The following is a 20,966-nucleotide window of genomic DNA, read 5'->3' on the forward strand; positions in this document are numbered from 1 at the left end:
TTTCAAGCGGATTACATTACTCCTCAAGAAAAGTTCAAAACAAACATAACGCATGTTCGTTTGGCTCACACTTTGACAGCTCTCGCTGCTCGATTGGCTCACACTTTGACAGAAATGTCAGCTTCCGCGAATCTCTCTTATAAAGGATTTCTAGTGTTGCTGTGATTTTTTTTTTCGCGATCGGCCCGAGGTCGAACTGTGTGTTGATTATCGAGCTTTTACGCATCCGTGATATGAAAAATTGCATCTGAAAGGTCTCGAAAATTTTGCAGGAAAACCCTCACTTTAACTCGGAAAATTCAGTGAAATTATGTAAAACCGCGGTACTGAAGTGAAGTGCGGTGCAGATTGCTACGAACTAACGCCGGGGGGTTCGGCCAGTTCCTCGGGGGAAGGGTACGGTGTTATTCGACCCGGGACCGAGAGGATTTTTTTCCCAGCCGATTCCAGCGTAGAAGAGAAATAATGACCAATTTGGTGCAAAAGTTGGTGGCGCAGAGGAGCCACCTGTTAGCAGCGGTATGCCGTCGAAGTTTCCATCAGGCTGCATCCCACTATCGTCCGTCCGGGCCTCCGAAGCTGTCCCCATATGATGTAAGTGTAGCATTGCTAAAAAGGAATTCGAATCGGTGAAAATAGTTAACTGAACCTAACCTCGTTTGGAGTTTCTTACGTCGATCTGGTCGATGTTTACATTGGCAGGGCTGGTAGCGGGTCACTTTATAGTGACGTTCACTATTTTCGACCTGCTTACTAACAAGTTAATATTTGCAACAAAGATTGACTAGTCACTTTTTGCTGTGTATTTGCCTTTTCAATACACTGGGCAGCAAGTTATTTTGCTTTAAACTGACTTGGGGAAATTGACTTGCAATAGGTTAAAAAATTGTCATTGGTTACTTTAATGCGAAACATCGCTCATGGAATAATTTGCGAAGCAATTACAACGGCAGAATTTTATTTGATGAGTGCTCTTCAGGACATTTGTCAATTAAATACCCTGATTGTAAACGGCCCGCGGGATTTTCTTTATGGCCGGAATCCGCGCGTCGACTCTAGCACGATCTCGCGGTATTTACTCGATCTTACCGACAACTGGTAGACGCCAACTGAGTGCGTTTCCCCAATCTTCCCCTTCGGACTGACAGGCTGGGTGGCTGACCCAGTACCTGCTGGCGGAAGGTTCGACTAGAGAACCGTGTCTCTTTAACAGTTAAGCACTGATTCGTCGGAACGACACTCGCCAGGCGAGTGGTCCGCAACCGAAGGAAGCGAGTGTTTAACCGTTGTTACGGCGGTTCAACAACAGAGGAGAACCAGTCGTGGATATTTCCTCTTGTTTTTCCCTTCAGACGGACAGGCTGATGTTTTAACCAGTACCTGACAGTGGAAGGTTCCAACTAGTGGATTATATCCGCAAAAGGATGCACGCCGAGTCGTCGGAACGACACCCGCCAGGCGAGTAGTCTGCAACCGAAGGAATCGAGCGGTCAACCGGTGTACGACGGTTTTGTGTTCGAAAGGCTTGGTTGGAGATTGATCCCCTTCTCTTTCCCTTCAGACGGACAGGCTGATGTTTTAACCAGTACCTGACAGTGGAAGGTTCCAATAGGGAGCTCTCTCTCTTAACGATTGAAAGCTGACTCGTCAGAACGACACCCGCCAGGCGAGTAGTCCGCAACCGAAGGAGTCGAGTTTGCAATCGTTGGTGATAACCTTAGTGGTTGGACTTACCAGGAATTTCTCTCTAGAAAGACAAGTTGCCTGTTCCGAGTCTAAACGTAAGATCATGTATTTCGTGGTTGGTTCTGGGTTTTTATAGGCGACTTTCGTCGATCTGGGGGACTTATTCTAAGAAGTGACAAATGCAGTTCTATCGTAGGTCCTATTGATTCTTAAAGTTAGAAAGGGACAATTGTCGTGATTGCCTAAATCTAATTTTCTCCCACGAGAAAGAAGCAAAGAGATTTCAATGTTTTAGGTTTTTTCTCGTAAGGTATGTCTCTGAGTGCGTAGGTAATAAATTTCGAATTTAATTACTTTGTTTCTTTCGTTGCGTGGGATGATTACTTTCTATGCGTGGGTTGACGCAGGGACATATTTGTTCTTGTTGCGCCTTACCATTAGATCAATGCTTTCCCTTTCTCTTCGTTATGACTCCTGTCCGCGTATCAATCGAATGCGTCAGGCTCAGCGAGGGCCTGCGCTTTGTGCTTATGACGGTTTGGTCCTACCTGCTTGCTATGGAAGGAAATTGTTAACGATCTTTGTTTTTATGGCTTTCCCTTCCTTCTGAGTTGATGGGGCAGTGCGCCTTTACTTTCTAATGCTAATGTTACCATCTGTTTTTTGTGCTGAGTGATGGCTCTGTCTGTTTAGAATGCTATAGGGGAAGGGATCGGTATGGTTCTAGTATATCCCTTCGCATGGTATGAGTTGCCTTCTTCTGTTTGTGGGTCGTAAATTACGTGCTTATTGGCTAGTTGTTTATTTTCGTTTCTTCTCTCTGTCATTGGTTCGCATCCGATCGCAAATTAATCGTCGCGAATTAACACCGCCCTTCGTAAAATCCTTAATTTTACAATATTGTTTCCGCGACGTTATAATTGTCTATGCTTGTTCTTTAATTATTATGAAGGTTGTTATTCTTGAGCTTACTTGCTAAAAAGGCAATTGTCAAATGGTTACAATGTATTTTAATATTATTACCGTATTTCTTTCTTTCTTTTTTTTTTTTATACGGTTTGATTTCACTTAATTTTATTATTCTTGGTCGTACAATAGTCTTGTTGTAAATGATGATGTAAAGATTATGTTCCATATAATTTCTTACCATGTGTGTATTATGATTATCTGATATCTTATTTAGAAGTCACTATATTGCTCGGCCTGGGGTAGGGGCGAGGTCTGCTCTCGTTGTTTGATTCTTCCTCATGGTGATCGTCTTGCTTGTCAGTTGGCTGCGGCGCTAGAGTGGTGCATTCCGTTAGGTCGTTCTTGTCTTGGTATCGCTTCATTACGTTGCGGTGCGATAGAAGAGTCGTTAGCGAGTCCCAAAAGGACGCCAATAGCTGCCATCCGAATCCTCGTTATCATGTAGATTCCAAGTGCCGTTGATGTTACGTTGCCTAACCATGTTGACCAGGAGATGAGTTTAGACCAATATTTGTTGAAAGCGTTGTCGACGATCCTTTCAGATATGAGGGCGTCGAAGGTGTATCCTTGTAGATTGGGATGCTGCCCTGATATCGCCTTGTGGAGTACCGATGATGCTATCTTCTTGTCCCCTTGCTCGTAGACCATGTTTTTCATTCTTTCAAGGCTTTCCGCGTCGTACACTCCGCTTTGCATGAGGCTTGGTAGTGATGTATATGACCAGCTTGTAATGACGTCTGTCGTTAGTTTGTTCGGGGGTGTAGACTCTCGTAGTCTTTGGTCCGTGGTGTACCATCTTCCTCCGATGGTGAATTTTGCTGGTATTAGAGGTGTGCAGTCTATTTCGGTCCCTCTTCTTTGTAGGATACGTGTCACTGGTGCCATGTACATTGACACGTTGTTGTACTTTACAGGAATTTCTTGGTAACATTCCTGTTTGCTTTCATATGTTACGAAGACTGGTTTACACTCGATGATGTAGAGCACTTCTGCTGCTACGATAGCGGTGAACCCGGATCGTTTTACTATGTTGGACACGAATTCGCTTGGGTTGACTCTTGCTAGAGTAAGTTTGGTTTCCATTAGTGCCTTGTCGATTTTGCACATTTCCGTCATAACTGTTGTATATACTTCATTCAGTTGTTGGCCCAGGTAGTTCTCGACCAACGTTATTTTCGAATTGAAGTAAGTAAAAAGGTCCAGGTTTCGTCCGGTGCTTTCCTTTCGTTTGAAGGGGGACTTGAATCCGCTGGCCTCTATTATATAGATTCTGGGGTGGTCTGTAACGTACGCGTCGAATCCACATATTTGAGTTTTGTCGCGTGCTCTTATCGAGAACATGTGAGTGTCCGACAGAAGCGTGTAGACTGCTTTTGATCTTGATTTGTCGTTATCGTGATCAAAGGTTTTGTTTACAGTCCCTTCATATATGATTTCGAATTCGGTCTCCTCGCATTGTCTCCGCAGGTCAACTTCCCACGTCATGTAGCCGAACTCAGGGTCTAGGCACCATCCGGTTTTGTAGGCACATACTATACCGTTTCTTAGAGCCACCTGGTCGTTTTCGATGTCCGCCGTTGCTGTGTAATCGTACATGCTTATCTCGTACTCATAGAAAACTAGTGCTCCTTCCCAGGTGTATGATGCAGTTCTGTAGACTCCACCGCTACAAGAGCTTCCTTTCAGACTCCCTACTATTAGTGTTTCTCCTCGCGTTGTGCTGTTGCGACGGAGTTCGCGAATCTTGTTGCTCTCGGATAGTGATACGGATCCGAGCAATTGAGCTAACCTGCATTCGTCCGGGGTGAATTCCTTGACGATGTATGCGTACCCATGCTCATAATCTGACGTATGAGAAAGCGCACCGCAGTGTCGGATTGATCGTTTTATTATTACCTTGCACTGGTGGACCTTCACGAATGCTTTTGGGCTTCTTTGTAAGACTTGTATGCGGACTTCCGTAGTCGTGAGATTCCTAGTTGGTGGAATACACGATGCGACGTCCATCAGTGAATAGCTCGTTATGTTTACGTTGTTGCTGGTGCAATCGTACGCTATGAGCCCTTTAAGCTCACTTCCTAATGCTTGGCTAATCAGTAGGAATAGTGCTATTACTGTTAAGGGCCACATGTTGGCGTTGATTACCCTGGCTTTCTTCGCCGGGTTATTGTTTTCTTTGAGTTCTCTCGTTATCAAGTCTTTTGATGATGCCGTGACGTACCTTGTCGTGGCGGTTAGGCCTTCCTCGTTAAGATGCCACGTTGGTGGTTTTATTCTTCGTTTATTCCGCCTTCTTTCCCGTAGGTGTTTATTGAAGCTCGTCAATATTGCAGGGTCGTGGTTTTTACAGATGCTTTTCTCCTTCGTCGATATTTCGTTCAGCTCGTGTTCTAGCGCCGCTGCCGTAGTGACTTTGGATGATGCTGCTTCGATGCGCTCGTCGATTGTTGCTACTGCTGCCGCTGCTCCTCCGATGCTGCTTGATGACGTTGCTTCGCTGCACCCGTCGATTGTTGCTACTGCTGCCGCTGCTCCTTCGATGCTGCTTGATGACGTTGTTTCGCTGCACTCGTTGGCTGCTGCTGTTATTGCCACCGCTGCTTCGTCGCCGCTGCGTGATGTAGCCGCTTCGTTGCACTTGTCGGCTGTTGCCTTTGTCTTCTTGACGGGTTGTGATGACGTTGCTAGGACACACTCGTCATTTACTACTGCTCTCTTCTTTATGTTATTAGCGTTTTTATCAGCTGTTATCAATGACTTTACTTCACCAATTTTTTTGTTTTCATCGTCTGTGTCGTTACAAAGGCGGCAGTTGCCGTTTTGGTTATCCACAAGCATGCTAGACATTTTGTTCCTTGTGGCTTCTCTCTAGAATTCCGGATTCGTTCGATTTTTGCTGGTTCGCGTTTTAGTCCTCTGGTGAGGTTTAAAGTGGTTAATTCGACCGCCTTCTTTTCGGTTCTCTAGCACGTCCTCGCAAGGATCGTGCCCCGTTGTCCTCTTCCTGGGGTTTCCAATGGTCGATTCGACGCCTTCTTACCGGTTCTCTAGCACGTCCTCGCAAGGATCGTGCCCGTTGTCCTCTTCCTGGGGTTTCCAATAGTCGATTCGACGCCTTCCGGCTCTCTAGCACGTCCTCGCAAGGATCGTGCCCGTTGTCCTCTTCCTGGGGTTTCCAACGGTCGATTCGACGCCTTCCGGCTCTCTAGCACGTCCTCGCAAGGATCGTGCCCGTTGTCCTCTTCCTGGGGTTTCCAATAGTCGATTCGACGCCTTCCGGCTCTCTAGCACGTCCTCGCAAGGATCGTGCCCGTTGTCCTCTTCCTGGGGTTTCCAACGGTCGATTCGACGCCTTCCGGCTCTCTAGCACGTCCTCGCAAGGATCGTGCCCGTTGTCCTCTTCCTAGGGTTTCCGATGGTCGATTCGACGCCTTCCGGCTCTCTAGCACGTCCTCGCAAGGATCGTGCCCGTTGTCCTCTTCCTGGGGTTTCCAATGGTCGATTCGACGCCTTCTTACCGGTTCTCTAGCACGTCCTCGCAAGGATCGTGCCCGTTGTCCTCTTCCTGGGGTTTCCAATAGTCGATTCGACGCCTTCCGGCTCTCTAGCACGTCCTCGCAAGGATCGTGCCCGTTGTCCTCTTCCTGGGGTTTCCAACGGTCGATTCGACGCCTTCCGGCTCTCTAGCATGTCCTCGCAAGGATCGTGCCCGTTGTCCTCTTCCTGGGGTTTCCAATAGTCGATTCGACGCCTTCCGGCTCTCTAGCACGTCCTCGCAAGGATCGTGCCCGTTGTCCTCTTCCTGGGGTTTCCAACGGTCGATTCGACGCCTTCCGGCTCTCTAGCACGTCCTCGCAAGGATCGTGCCCGTTGTCCTCTTCCTGGGGTTTCCAATAGTCGATTCGACGCCTTCCGGCTCTCTAGCACGTCCTCGCAAGGATCGTGCCCGTTGTCCTCTTCCTGGGGTTTCCAACGGTCGATTCGACGCCTTCCGGCTCTCTAGCACGTCCTCGCAAGGATCGTGCCCGTTGTCCTCTTCCTGGGGTTTCCAATAGTCGATTCGACGCCTTCCGGCTCTCTAGCACGTCCTCGCAAGGATCGTGCCCGTTGTCCTCTTCCTGGGGTTTCCAACGGTCGATTCGACGCCTTCCGGCTCTCTAGCACGTCCTCGCAAGGATCGTGCCCGTTGTCCTCTTCCTAGGGTTTCCGATGGTCGATTCGACGCCTTCCGGCTCTCTAGCACGTCCTCGCAAGGATCGTGCCCGTTGTCCTCTTCCTGGGTTTCCAATGGTCGATTCGACGCCTTCTTACCGGTTCTCTAGCACGTCCTCGCAAGGATCGTGCCCGTTGTGACACCTTTCTTAGTATCGCAACAGCGATTATTTTAAATTGATGACTCAGCGTTGAGCGCGTATTTCAACAGAACACTTTCCAACACTTTTCTTCTGCGAATCTTCTTATGGTCGTTTAGGCCTGACCATTCCTTCCACCGATTTCGAAACTCGTTGTACAAACACCTTTTCCCTAGGTGTGTTTTCCCAGAGAACTAGTTCAAAAGACCTAAACACTACAGGAATTTTCTTCTGGTTACTCTTTAGGCGGTAACCACACCTTGCTTTTAACCGCAACGAAAACGCGCGACGTTGTGGCTCCTCACTCGGGGCACCATGTAAACGGCCCGCGGGATTTTCTTTATGGCCGGAATCCGCGCGTCGACTCTAGCACGATCTCGCGGTATTTACTCGATCTTACCGACAACTGGTAGACGCCAACTGAGTGCGTTTCCCCAATCTTCCCCTTCGGACTGACAGGCTGGGTGGCTGACCCAGTACCTGCTGGCGGAAGGTTCGACTAGAGAACCGTGTCTCTTTAACAGTTAAGCACTGATTCGTCGGAACGACACTCGCCAGGCGAGTGGTCCGCAACCGAAGGAAGCGAGTGTTTAACCGTTGTTACGGCGGTTCAACAACAGAGGAGAACCAGTCGTGGATATTTCCTCTTGTTTTTCCCTTCAGACGGACAGGCTGATGTTTTAACCAGTACCTGACAGTGGAAGGTTCCAACTAGTGGATTATATCCGCAAAAGGATGCACGCCGAGTCGTCGGAACGACACCCGCCAGGCGAGTAGTCTGCAACCGAAGGAATCGAGCGGTCAACCGGTGTACGACGGTTTTGTGTTCGAAAGGCTTGGTTGGAGATTGATCCCCTTCTCTTTCCCTTCAGACGGACAGGCTGATGTTTTAACCAGTACCTGACAGTGGAAGGTTCCAATAGGGAGCTCTCTCTCTTAACGATTGAAAGCTGACTCGTCAGAACGACACCCGCCAGGCGAGTAGTCCGCAACCGAAGGAGTCGAGTTTGCAATCGTTGGTGATAACCTTAGTGGTTGGACTTACCAGGAATTTCTCTCTAGAAAGACAAGTTGCCTGTTCCGAGTCTAAACGTAAGATCATGTATTTCGTGGTTGGTTCTGGGTTTTTATAGGCGACTTTCGTCGATCTGGGGGACTTATTCTAAGAAGTGACAAATGCAGTTCTATCGTAGGTCCTATTGATTCTTAAAGTTAGAAAGGGACAATTGTCGTGATTGCCTAAATCTAATTTTCTCCCACGAGAAAGAAGCAAAGAGATTTCAATGTTTTAGGTTTTTTCTCGTAAGGTATGTCTCTGAGTGCGTAGGTAATAAATTTCGAATTTAATTACTTTGTTTCTTTCGTTGCGTGGGATGATTACTTTCTATGCGTGGGTTGACGCAGGGACATATTTGTTCTTGTTGCGCCTTACCATTAGATCAATGCTTTCCCTTTCTCTTCGTTATGACTCCTGTCCGCGTATCAATCGAATGCGTCAGGCTCAGCGAGGGCCTGCGCTTTGTGCTTATGACGGTTTGGTCCTACCTGCTTGCTATGGAAGGAAATTGTTAACGATCTTTGTTTTTATGGCTTTCCCTTCCTTCTGAGTTCATGGGGCAGTGCGCCTTTACTTTCTAATGCTAATGTTACCATCTGTTTTTTGTGCTGAGTGATGGCTCTGTCTGTTTAGAATGCTATAGGGGAAGGGATCGGTATGGTTCTAGTATATCCCTTCGCATGGTATGAGTTGCCTTCTTCTGTTTGTGGGTCGTAAATTACGTGCTTATTGGCTAGTTGTTTATTTTCGTTTCTTCTCTCTGTCATTGGTTCGCATCCGATCGCAAATTAATCGTCGCGAATTAACACTGATAGCCCTTCATGTATTTCCTCTTCTAGAATCCCCTCTACGATTGATTTGGTCCTTACCGACTCAAGTCATCTCTATAGCCAACTGATTACTCATGCTGATTTTGATTCTGATCATGTCCCTGTTTCATTTCAAATATCCCATGAAGCGATTCTCAATCCTATCAGCTCCACTTTCAATTATTTTCGAGCCGACAATAAATGTAAAACATATATCGATAGTAATCTTGGTGTTAGAATTTCTTTGCAAACAAATCTTGATATTGACAATGGTCTCGAAACTTTCACTAATTCCATTGTTGAAGCAAGGAACGTTGCAATACTAAAATGTGTAGTAAAATTTGGATTTTTTTTTTTAAGGCACTCCGTGCTCGTGGCCACTACTGTGCCGGACTCAGTTGATCTGTAGCTGCTTTATCGATACAGATCTATTTTCAACTTATCTATATTTACATCTAGTTTTACTCTCTCCTACTCTTTAACTCTCACACCGAGCAGGTAGGAGAAAGCTCTGCTATTAGTGAGGCTAGCTGCCTGCGAAGAGGGTCAGTTTGTCTCAGTCTCCATCTGATACTGACGGAGGATGGATGAGCTCCGTGAGGCGTCTTCTGGTGGCTAGACGAGTTTTTTGTGGAGGGGCTGGGAATCGAACCCATGATCTTCCGCTTATGAAGCGGAAGCGTAACCTCAAGGCTACAGACCCCCCATCGGATCCGTGATGATAGACGATGACCTTAAACTTTTGATGTGTCTTAAAAACGTGAGGAGGAGGCAATTTCAACGCTGAGGGTCTTGAAAGCCAGCACTAATTTTGCCCGCAATTTATTTGAGCTTCTACTTCTAGACCTTCCTAAAAAAATTGCTCAGAATATCAGAAAACAGACAAGTGTATATCATAGAATTTCAATTATAATTATTAAAATTTCGCTTAAGATGTTTTCGGAAATTTAGAACTCATCGAATTACGATTTTACAAAGAATATGACAAATATCTCTCCTGTAAGGTGCGTGAGATTAGTTATGGATCTCGACACAAATTCAAAAAGAAAAAAAGAGTAAAACTTCTATAAAAAATATTGAAAAAAAATGTGGTTCCCATTTGTCGTTATGGAAGAATGAAAAATCAATCGAATTATAAAGTCGCCCGAACAGCAAATATGTATTAACACCTTAAAATTTTCTTAGCGATCATCAACGTTATGAAAATTTTATGTTGTTAACACATATTTGGTCACAAAAGCTTCATATTGTTAATTCTGTAACATGGAACAATTATGCCTCCATCAACAGTTGAGTTCTGCAATGCTGCCTAATTTCCGACATAGTGCTTCAATAGTAGCAATAATTTTTTTTGCAAATTTCTGCGCTTAGAGGTTAATCTCATTGTTAATAATCTTGAAAACGCTATTGTATTGTAGTTTGTTCAATCCAATTTAAATATTTTGACGGGAGCATATTTAGCATATAGTCGTTTGGCATAATGTCCATTTGGCGTAACCAGATATCCCTTCTTTTAAAATATGTTATGTCAAATTACCATGTGGTAATACATTGATTGCCAATATGAAGATAACATTCTCATCATATGATAGTTCAATCCAATTACGTAAACGGTTAGAAGAACATCTTTTGGGCAATATTGGTAAGAAAAACAAATTTTAGCGATGCCTTTACAACTAGAAGTGCCTGAGTTCGTGATAGATACTTTTTTTTTACCTATCGTTTATTTGTTAGGCTCATACGGTTTCTGAAACCTTTGCGGAGTCGATTATCTAGAGAACACAAGAATTATTCCACAATATCTTATTTAGCTATCTATCAGCCTTGCGTTAACTTTTCTTCGGAGGGGCGCGGTCGACGGATCCTGAAGAGGCAAACTGGGCTCGACGCTGGCTTGCCGCTAGCTTTTTCTTCTGCTCTTCCATTCAGCGTTAAAGTTATTCACCAGTTGCGTGGCATTTGGAATACCATACGTCCGATGGATGTAGTCTTCTCGACTTCCAAAGGCTCTTCAAGTATTTCTTCTTCAATAACTTCCACAATGTCCCTGGGCTTGGGATTATATTTTCCAGGGAGCGATGAATTTTGATAATTGATCGCTATTGTTAGTAGTTTTGATTAGATGTTGGGTAAATTTCAAAGCAATGGCAACCTTTTTATTACAAAATTTAGATATTATCTTCTGACCTAAAGATTCTGGTTAAACTACTGTACTATGCAGTTGGGCTGCACTACGCTATCACTCATCAAAATTACTTTCACTTCGGGAAAATATAATTTCAAACTGGCGAGAAGATTACAGACTGAGGGTGGGTTAGGAGCACAATCAGACCCTTGAACGTGCAATGTGGGGTAGTGATTGGGAATGCCATTGACGGTTTGTAATCTTCTACGAGGTTTTCGAAAACCAACAGGGCGCGTGCACCGGGTTGCGGATAGGAGCAAAGGGAGATCGATAGCATCTACCTAAAATAATAGAGCAAAAAGCCGTTCCATGATTAGGTAATGTTAAGCGATCTTCTATGGTGTTCTAGTACTATAAAATTCTTCACTCACTGGGAATTCTGGCCTTGATAATATCAATAGTGATAAAAACATAAAATAATACCTAATACTTAATAAGTACAATGTAGCTTTAATGTAGTAATAAATGAAATAAAATCAATTTTCTATACTTGACAAGGTTTTGAAGACAATCAATGAGTGAAAGAACTACCTGTTAGAAAAGCCACATCAGCTAAGTCTATACATATACAAATGTTGGTCATAGGGTCATGGCGAGCATTCGATATGTATGTCTATGACTGATTCTGATCTAATAGGGGCACTAGAAGACCACGCGGACAATTTCGAAACAAATTATTTTTATACATCGGTCTTACGTTCCGAAAGGCTCAGCTATGCTGCAAAGTAATTTTATAAGTTATTCATTACTGCTGTTTAATTGTTTATAATTCTAACAAAACTACATAATTAACTCATTACTAATCACTGTTCCTATATTCTCTTTTTCTCTCCTTCTTATCTGTTGCATGATTATGAGCATCACTAATATAATGCATGAGCATGCACAATAAGAATAATTTCAGGATTGAAAGCAGTACATGGATACCTGGATAGAATAGCTTCGAAAAGGGCGCTCAAAATATAATATTTCTGGTCAGGGAAGTATTTAATCAAGGGTATGTAAATTTTTTCCATTATTAACACCTAAATCACACAAACAAATGAACTAATATCAAATATTTTTTAAATATTTTTACATAAATCAGCATCGTCAATCAGTGTAAAAACAGATAAAGTTTGTAAAGTTATCACCATCGATTAAATTGCGCTCTGTATAGTAATGTTCATTCAGTATCAAAATCTCCTAAAGCGTCGCATTGTGCCATCAGCAGCCCTTAGCATCACTCTCATATTGTTATTATTTTGTTGTTTATAAAATTTCTAGAAAGCGATCAGCATATTCTTTCTTACTTGTACAATGGCCGATCTATTTGGAATTTTAATAAGTCAAATCAAACTTCAAAACTCAAATTAAATTGCTTTCAGCACATTTACATTTTGCAGCATTAATCGCATTACTGTGTCAAGTCTTCTCCATTCCCTATACCCTACCCCAACCCTTCTTATCCTTTCCGATGGTGTTCAAGTGGTCCGCATAGACTATTACGGCCATTACCTATCCCTTACCCCGGCTTTGGACTGACTTGCGCTCTCATTGCCCCACCAAACGCTGCAAAATGAAAATGAAAATGAAATAACTTCCACAATGTCGTCCTCGGTGACGATCACCATGCAAACTCTCACAGATTTCCCGGATGCATGTTGGAAATTTTTTGGTTCCGAATTTACCCGCAAAGCCTCTTAACATTGCGAATTCAGACTGTCTTTAACTTGATGCATATGCTACGATTCTCCGTTAACTTGTAGACGGTTTCCACATCGGACACATCAGTTTGTAACTGCTTCACAAACTCGGCAATCTCAAGCCACGACGGCCGGGGCGCATCAGTCGAGAAACGAAACTCGACAGTGTTAATAAATATATCGCACATGCTGAACGATTTGGCTGTTCTATTCGCACAGCAACAGCAAGTCTACTAACGCGGGCCGGGGAGAGCACAAATGACTCAGGCGAACAATAGTACCGAAACACTGATCCGGTAGAATAAGCACTCTTCGATACAAGCAGTCCTGTTTCTCGGATACACTTAAAATTTACAAAACGATCGAAAATGAATAATTTTGATGCTGGAAAGGTTTATAAGGACATCGGAGGAACGCGACTAACCATTTTAGGTGTATTACCACTGACCGTTATGCCAAATGACGTTATGTCAAATGACCCAGACCTTTCGAACCCTCTTTTTCCCATGGTAGCTCCGGAGCTTCATTGATTTTCGATTAACTTGAGACAAATCGAATCAGATGAATACTAAGCAATGACTACTAGATAGAATATGATTTCATTATCAGAATAATTCAATAGTCAACTAACTGTTCAAATAGAAAAAAAACTATTTATAAACAATCGATTTACTATTGAAAAAGAACTAAAATTAATTACACTATGTTCGGCAAATTTAGCCATTTTATAATATTGTTTTTTTAATTACTTTTTATATGACAACGCTTTTTTCGTAAAGATATAGTCGATCAAAGTCGAGGGAAAGATAGGGTAATTGATAAATACGTTCTCAAAAAGCTTTACCTTCAAAATCCTCAAATGTTTATTCCAGAGCATTTGTGAAGAAGTACGTTACAGGAGACTTGTACAGGAAACCTCACAAGAATTCCTCAAGGAGTTCGTGTCCCGGGTTTTCCAGTTCGTTCAGTCATTTTCATGCACATTCCTCCATGAATTCTACTACGAGTTGTCCCAGGTATTGCTACGAAACTGAATCTATTAAAAACTCTTCGAGGATTTTCTCAACAAATTCCCCAATTTAGTTCAATAGTTTCGCCAGATTTGTTTTAGGATTTTGTCCAAAATTTCATCCACGAATTACTGATGCAGTTCTTCCACACAATTCTCGAGTATTTTTTTTAAGTAAAATCATCATGGATTCTTCAAAATAAAAGGAGTCATCTCTTGATGAATTCTTGTAGAATAGATTTTACGAGAAATGACCGACAATTTTGGAAGTAGTGCTACGAAATCAGTTTGATATTTATGGAGAAATTACTGCTTCAATTATTGAATATGTCTAGAAAGGGAATCTTTAACATTTCGTTCGTTGGATGTATTGCAGAAGGAATTTTCGTGGGGAATTTGTGAATAAATCTTTGAGGGGTGTGAGGTTATGTATAGAAACAAAATCAGGTTCAACTCTTGAAGGTGTATTGAACGAAATTCTTGTAGGAAATGCATTGAGAAGGTTGTTAAAAGTCAAATAAATTCCTGACGAAATTTTCGGAGTGAAACCTGAAGGAAACTTTGGAAAACTAGCTAAAAATGTTACTAATTGAATTCCTCAAAATTATAAGGGAAGCTTTCAGTTTTGGATGCATTTTTGTTACAGGTCAATTGCATACTCAGGGCCAATGAGCACACGCAGGACTTTGTGGGTGGTTCCGTTAAGTGCTACGACTCCAATCAGCTGGCTTCGAACTCACCCATCGAGGACTCCCGTACGGAGGGAACCTGCGTGCACACCTCGGGCCTGCTGCTGGGAATCTTCGATGGGCACGGGGGTCCGGCTTGCTCGCAGGTGATCAGCAAACGGCTGATGCGGTACATCGCCGCCTCGTTGGTTCCGCCGGACGATTTGAAGGTGCACGTCAAAAACGGAGCGCAGAGCCACACGTTCATCAATTGCCATAACGATAAGGTAAGAGTGTTCTACAATTCGAAATAATTAGAAAGGCTGGTAGCGACTAATACTAGAAGTAGTAGCGTTGGAGTGCTCAAGGAAATGGTGGTCCTGAATTCCTGGAATTGGTGAAGTGATTTCTGGAGAAGTTCTTGAAAATATCCTAGAAGACATATGAAAATAACTCCTCGAGGAATCTGGGAAGAATACTAGAATAACTTGTCAAATATTTGTGTATAGAGACTATAAAGACTATCCATTATTTTTGTTTTAGAGACGCATTTAAAAGAGACCAGCCGGGATGAAGGTGCATTACATTATAAAAAAAAGTTTAAATGATAATTTTCGGTTTTCAGTTGGAGTTCGTCAGCGAAATCAAGGACATATACGAGCGGAGTTTCAACTTGTTCGCCCACGAGCTGTTCAACACGACGCTGGCAGGGTTCCAGATGCACCAGGTGCTGGAGAATGCATTCTTGCGGTTGGATCAGGATCTGTCGAAGGAAGCGATCGACCATCCCAGTCTGAGGACGATGTCGGTGGCCATGAGTGGTGCCGTGGCTTTGGTGGCACATATCGACGGACCTCACCTGCACATCGCCTCCGTTGGGGATTGTAGTGCCGTGCTGGGAACGGTCACCGATACAGGTGAGTTAAGGTCGGATAGGTGGCATACACTACCCGCCAAAAGTATGGAATCGCTTTACCACAGATAACAGATGTTTATGCTAGAACAAAAATTTGCTGAATACCTGTGTAAATATTCAAACAGAAACTCCTTGCAATCACTAGCGCCGCCACACAGCGAATTGCGTCAATCAGTGGTGAATATAAGTATCTTGAACTGTTTCATATTTACCACTCACATCGTCATGGGAACTCAGCGATAACAGCGCCACCACAGTGTTGCTACTTGTGTTTCGATATAAAATGACTGTTTATTGTCTTACACAGTTTTGTAATCGGCCTTGAAAATCTGTTGTCTGTGGCTTTACCTAGTTTTTCTTCAAATTTCTTCAGATATGTCTATAAATTACTTATTGGACTATAAAGGTTCTTCTACGAAGATTTTTCTGAAGATTTTTCTACAAGCTTTCTACAGATCCCCCAAAAAGTAAAAAAAAATCTTTCCCAGTGAGTCTCCAAGATTTTTATTTTCATGAATAATTCAAGGACAAACTCCTGCAATTAAAAAAAAATATCTCGGAAGGTTCTGCAGAATTCCCCCTAAGGATTTTTAAAATATTCCTATATCAAAAGCCTGATTCAAAATATTTTAGGAACAATTATTTAATAAGTATTGAGAAAGCATTAGTTATGATTGGTTCTAATATATTAATATAATTTGTTAAACATTAATACCAACAATTTTTCGAAAATTTGGCTATGGTGTGACTTCTTTTGTAAGGCTTATTTCTTGCTGAACAATGAGTTTATTAATTGTTTTTTTAGCCTCTTTTGGATCAACCGTTCGAATAATATATCGATGTTGAATTCAGCTATTAATCATGTTCATGTTAAGCATTGGGAAATAGCTGAAGTGCAAAAAACTAATACATTAGTTCGTCTACTGTACAACTGTTTATACAAAAACATTTGTTTGATGGAAATCTCATCTCATTTGCAAAAAAATGTTGACAAGTCGATAGAGAACCTTTGGAAACGTTTAATAAGTGCTGATTCTACTATTATTCATTCACTTAAAATTGAATCTTCTTCAAGAGCTGAGGCAATAGTCGTGAGGTGGGAACAGTTTTTATAGTGATGGGTGATATGTAGAGGCGCATGATCGTATGGTGGCCGATCAACGAAAGAATGTGCAAGTTGAGAATTAAAGGCCAATTCTTTAACTTTAGCATAATCAACGTGCATAGCCCACACTGCGGAAGTACTGATGATGACAAGGACGCATTTTACGCGTAGTACGAACGCTGCACTAGCCACGACGTCAAGATAGGAGATTTTAACGCTCAAGTTGGCCAGGAGGAGTTCAGACCGATGATTGGAAAGCTCAGCGCCCACCGGCTGACGAACGGGAATGACGTCCAAGAACATGGACATTCGTAGCACCTATTTACAGCACAGTCTCCCGTATCGGTACACCTGGAGATCACCTCAGCAGACAGAATTGCAAATCGACCACGTTTTGATCGATGGACGACACTTCTCCGACATTATCGACATCAGAACCTATCGTGGCGCTAACATTGACTCCGGCCACTACCGTCATCAACGATGTACGGTACCGACGCCCGCCTCGGTACAATCTAACGCGACTGAAATAACCAGATGTCGCCAAAGCGTACTGTTGAAGAAGTATCTTAGCAAGCCTTGTTATTGATAGCTGTAAGAGTTTTATGAAATAAATTAGTTCCTTTTTAACCACTACAAAAGACAGACGTCTTAGCTACTCTCTACAGGTTATAGGCCTGTCGCATTAGACAATGTCATCGACTAAAACTTCAAGTCCCGGCGGATCTTGAAGCCTCCCACCAATCGAACGATTGGCATGACGAGAAAACTGGTCGTCTTGGAAGTTCGCAGCGAAAACTTTTTTTCAGCTGGAAGGACTCTGGGAAGCCGTGACACTCAAGAAAAATTAAGACGGAACATTTGAAGCGGTCGAAGAGAAACAAAAGGACCTTCAAGCCCGATTGAAGCTGATCCTGGATCCGGTAAACTACGTTTACATCGAAGACGCGGAATCGGCCCGCGTGGCGTGGGAAAAATTGGAAACGGCGTTTGAAGACAAGGGGCTGTCTCGGCAAATCGGCTTGCTCCACATGCCTATCAAGTCGGATCTGGATTCGTGTGGCTCGATGGAAGAGTACGTGAACCAGGTAATTTCGACTGCGAACCAGCTGAAGCCAGCCAGCTTGGTGGTTTGGCAATCGGCATCGTGCTGAATAAAGACGCTAGTGCAGACTGTCGGATCGGCCCAATGGGAAAGCAATCGAAGCTACCATTTCCGAAGAACGGATCCCGTGCGGCGGACGTTTTGCAACTAGTCTATTCGGATATCAGCGGTCCGATGGAAACGAACTCGATTGACGGTAATCGGTTCTACATCACGTTCATCGATGTTAAAACGAGGCGTATGTTCGTGTACTTCCTGAAACCAAAACCAGAAGATGAAGTATTTGTGGTCTTCAAGAGATTCCACGCGATGGCGGAGTGCCAAAGCGGCAAGAAGCTCAAAGCGATCCGGACTAAAGATGGTAAGGAATACCTGAATAAAAGTTTTCAAGAATACTTACAGCCAGTGGCGATTCCCTAACCTCAAATCTACCTGCTCCACGAACAGAAATTTTTTAATTTCTTCAACAAGTTAGCGTCTAATAAGTAGAGATTTGTTAAAAAGAACTATTCCAATCATTTTTTATTTACTTCATAATCCAAATTTGCCAAATTATGCACTTTTTGATTCGTAGAACAGGTAGAAAGTGAGGTTACGAGTCGCCTCTGCTTACAGCGAGAAGGTATCCTGCATGAGACTACGAACGAGTATACGCCCCAGAAAAATGGCTTGGCGGAGCGCGCCTACCGGACGATAGTAGAAATGGCACTATGTCTACTATTCGAAGACAACTTATCGAAAGGCTTCTGGGCGGCAGTGTATCTCATCAACCGATCTCCGACTGGTGGGCACACTCTGGCATCTGAGGAGGCCTGAAGTGGAAGGAAACCCAACCTTTCACATCCGCGTGTGTTTGGGACGAAAGCCATGTTTCAAGTTCCGAAGCAGAAGAGGCGCAAGTGGGATCACAAATCCCATAAATGCGTTTTCACGGGCTACGATGAAGAAACCAAAGGATAACTCTGTACGATCTGAAGAAGTAGTCAACCATCGTGAGTCTCGCGCGGGGACCAACAACTTTCGTTCGATTGGACTTTGAGGAGTCGGTTTCATCCCCTGCACCGGAGATGCCCGTTGCGGAACCAAAAGATTCGATGATCGACGACGAAGCGGAAACAGATGACGACTTCGAAGAACGTGTTTCAAGCGATGACGACATTGACTGACCCTGTGCTCCCTTCGCGACAATCTCCAGAACCACCTCGGTCGAAGGTGTTAAGGCGCAGCGAACGGGAGCACGTTCTGCCAGGCAAGTATAAAGACTGTTATGTTAACAGCACTGGCCTACCCGGTTTACCACTTCCACAGCTAATCTTCGACGATGATTCGAGTGACTAACATGGTTTCCCTGATGACGATTCCAATGGTGGACCGAACGATGACGATGGTCTTGTGGCGATTACATCTGGCATGGATGGTGGATTAGGAGATGATCCCGTGCAAGAAAATAAACCAAAATGATGTATTTTTGCATTGGTCCGTTACTTAAAGTCTGAAAATGACTAAAACATAAATTTAATATTGGTTTCGTTAACTATTGGATTCGTTGCTAGAGGTGTAAAACATGTAACACTTATTTCCGGTTGAAAAATATGTCTAGATCTGAACTTCCGATTTGAAAACCCCACTCGCAGGAAGTCTAACGCATCCCATCGATCGTAGTAAAAACCGATTTCAAATTAAAGGTATCTCCCTGGGCTTAGAGAGTTAATCTTAAAGTGTTCAATTTACCGTCACCACCCCTTATATTTAGGGATCTTTTAAACAATTCTGGAAGAAAGCTATGGAATTATATCTGATGGAATTTGATAAGGTTTTTTAAAACATGCTTCAAGTTATGCAGAATTTTCGTTATACCAAATGTCCTTTACGCCAAACAACCTCATTCCAAAATGGCCCGCTCCCTTCCAGCGCACCAATAGGTGTTTCAATACTCAGTGAAGCGATTCCATACTTTCTGCGAGTAGTATCCAATTCTAGAATGTTTCCCATCTCATATTGCAGGTCAATGGGTGGCCAAAAAGCTCACCACCGAACACAACAGTGACAACGTTGCCGAGGTGCGTCGATTGCTGAACGAGCATCCGGCCACCGAGCGGGACACGGTGATCCGTGGCGAACGGCTTCTCGGTCAGCTGGCTCCCCTCAGGGCGATGGGAGACTTCCGCTACAAATGGACCCGTGAGCAATTAGAGCAGCTAGTAGTTCCTCAATATGGCGAGCAGGTGATCGCCCCGTACTATCTCACCCCTCCCTATCTGACCGCCTGTCCGGAAATCACCCACCACATTCTAACGCCGCGTGACAAGTTCCTGATATTGGCCAGTGACGGCCTGTGGGACACGATGAGCCCCATGCAAACCGTCCACCTGGTTGGAGAGCACATGCACGGCAAAGCCTTCCTACAGCCACTGAAACTGCCAAAGCACGAAATCACGTTGGGCGAGATTAGTCAGATGTTGAGCACCCGCAAGGCTGGGCTGCAGAAGAAGCCACTGGACCGGAATGCGGCCACGCATCTGATCCGAAACTCGCTCGGGGGAACCGAGTACGGCGTCGAGCACTCGAAACTGTCCCACATGCTGTCTTTGCCGCAGGATATTGTCCGGTTGTTCCGGGACGACATCACCATCACGGTGGTGTACTTCGATTCGGAATACCTGAGAAACTGCCCCACCTAGCAGCAGATGCCGAGATCGCGGATAGCCTGCGACGGATTGCAGTCGGCTGCGGTGTAGCATTTAGGAGGTATAGTCAGGGAAGTCGAATCGTTGTTGCTTGCTGAGGGGGAGGGGGAGGGCCCGGCCTGCGTTGGGCCCCAATGTATAATAGATGTTCAGGTAACATAAGATACCAGATATACAGACGTTTCAATAGTGTTTTCGAATCTGTTTTCTTAAGTGTTTTTAGTTCTTTTTTTGTTCGTTTTTGTCCGGTACCGAAACTTTTTATTTAGATAATTATAAATACGATTGATGAGAATAAAACATCGCTGCAGATTGATATTTTATTAAAAACAGTCCAATCGAGTTTTTATTCCGGTACAATCAACATCGCCTTTGGCGCCTAATAACCTGGCGCGTACAACACACTATGGAGTATTTACTCAATCTAGCTGGACAAATGTATTTCGAGTTGGTTTTCGCATTCTTTATGTGCAGTTAGTAGCGGAGCATGCTTTAAACGGTATTTTGATGCATCATACGTGACCAACGCACCCAAAACTAATCGCGGGTGCCATAAACGGAATATAATTCGGACTTATAAAGGTTTATAAAGCATTAAATACCAAATCTTGCATAAAATGATATTTTTTCAGTGCTTTCAGGATAAACAATTGTGTATTGTAATTGATTACGATTTCGGGTTACAAATAATTTAATAAATAATTAAACAAGCTGCTTATATTGTTCAAAATTT

At 43.6% G+C, this 20,966-nt stretch overlaps 1 protein-coding gene and 2 long non-coding RNA genes across 3 annotated transcripts; all 3 read left to right on the forward strand.

Annotated features, from left to right (window-relative positions):
* Window positions 1-141: 141 nt before the first annotated feature.
* On the forward strand, window positions 142-20,565 carry LOC5565191 (pyruvate dehydrogenase [acetyl-transferring]-phosphatase 1, mitochondrial). Its single transcript, XM_021857242.1, has 4 exons — window positions 142-594; window positions 14,399-14,707; window positions 15,046-15,337; window positions 19,551-20,565. Exons 1-4 carry the CDS (start codon window positions 466-468, stop codon window positions 20,225-20,227), a joined length of 1,407 nt encoding a protein of 468 aa, XP_021712934.1. The 5' UTR covers window positions 142-465; the 3' UTR covers window positions 20,228-20,565.
* LOC110681480 lies at window positions 956-2,668 on the forward strand. Its single transcript, XR_002503212.1, has 2 exons — window positions 956-1,393; window positions 1,603-2,668. It is a non-coding gene; the product is annotated as an uncharacterized LOC110681480 (long non-coding RNA).
* LOC110681479 lies at window positions 6,697-8,266 on the forward strand. The gene is made up of 2 exons (XR_002503211.1): window positions 6,697-7,711; window positions 7,921-8,266. It is a non-coding gene; the product is annotated as an uncharacterized LOC110681479 (long non-coding RNA).
* Window positions 20,566-20,966: the final 401 nt, after the last annotated feature.

Source organism: Aedes aegypti, unplaced genomic scaffold (assembly GCF_002204515.2).
Source record: "Aedes aegypti strain LVP_AGWG unplaced genomic scaffold, AaegL5.0 Primary Assembly AGWG_AaegL5_hic_scaff_992_PBJ_arrow, whole genome shotgun sequence".
Lineage (NCBI taxonomy): Eukaryota > Metazoa > Arthropoda > Insecta > Diptera > Culicidae > Aedes > Aedes aegypti.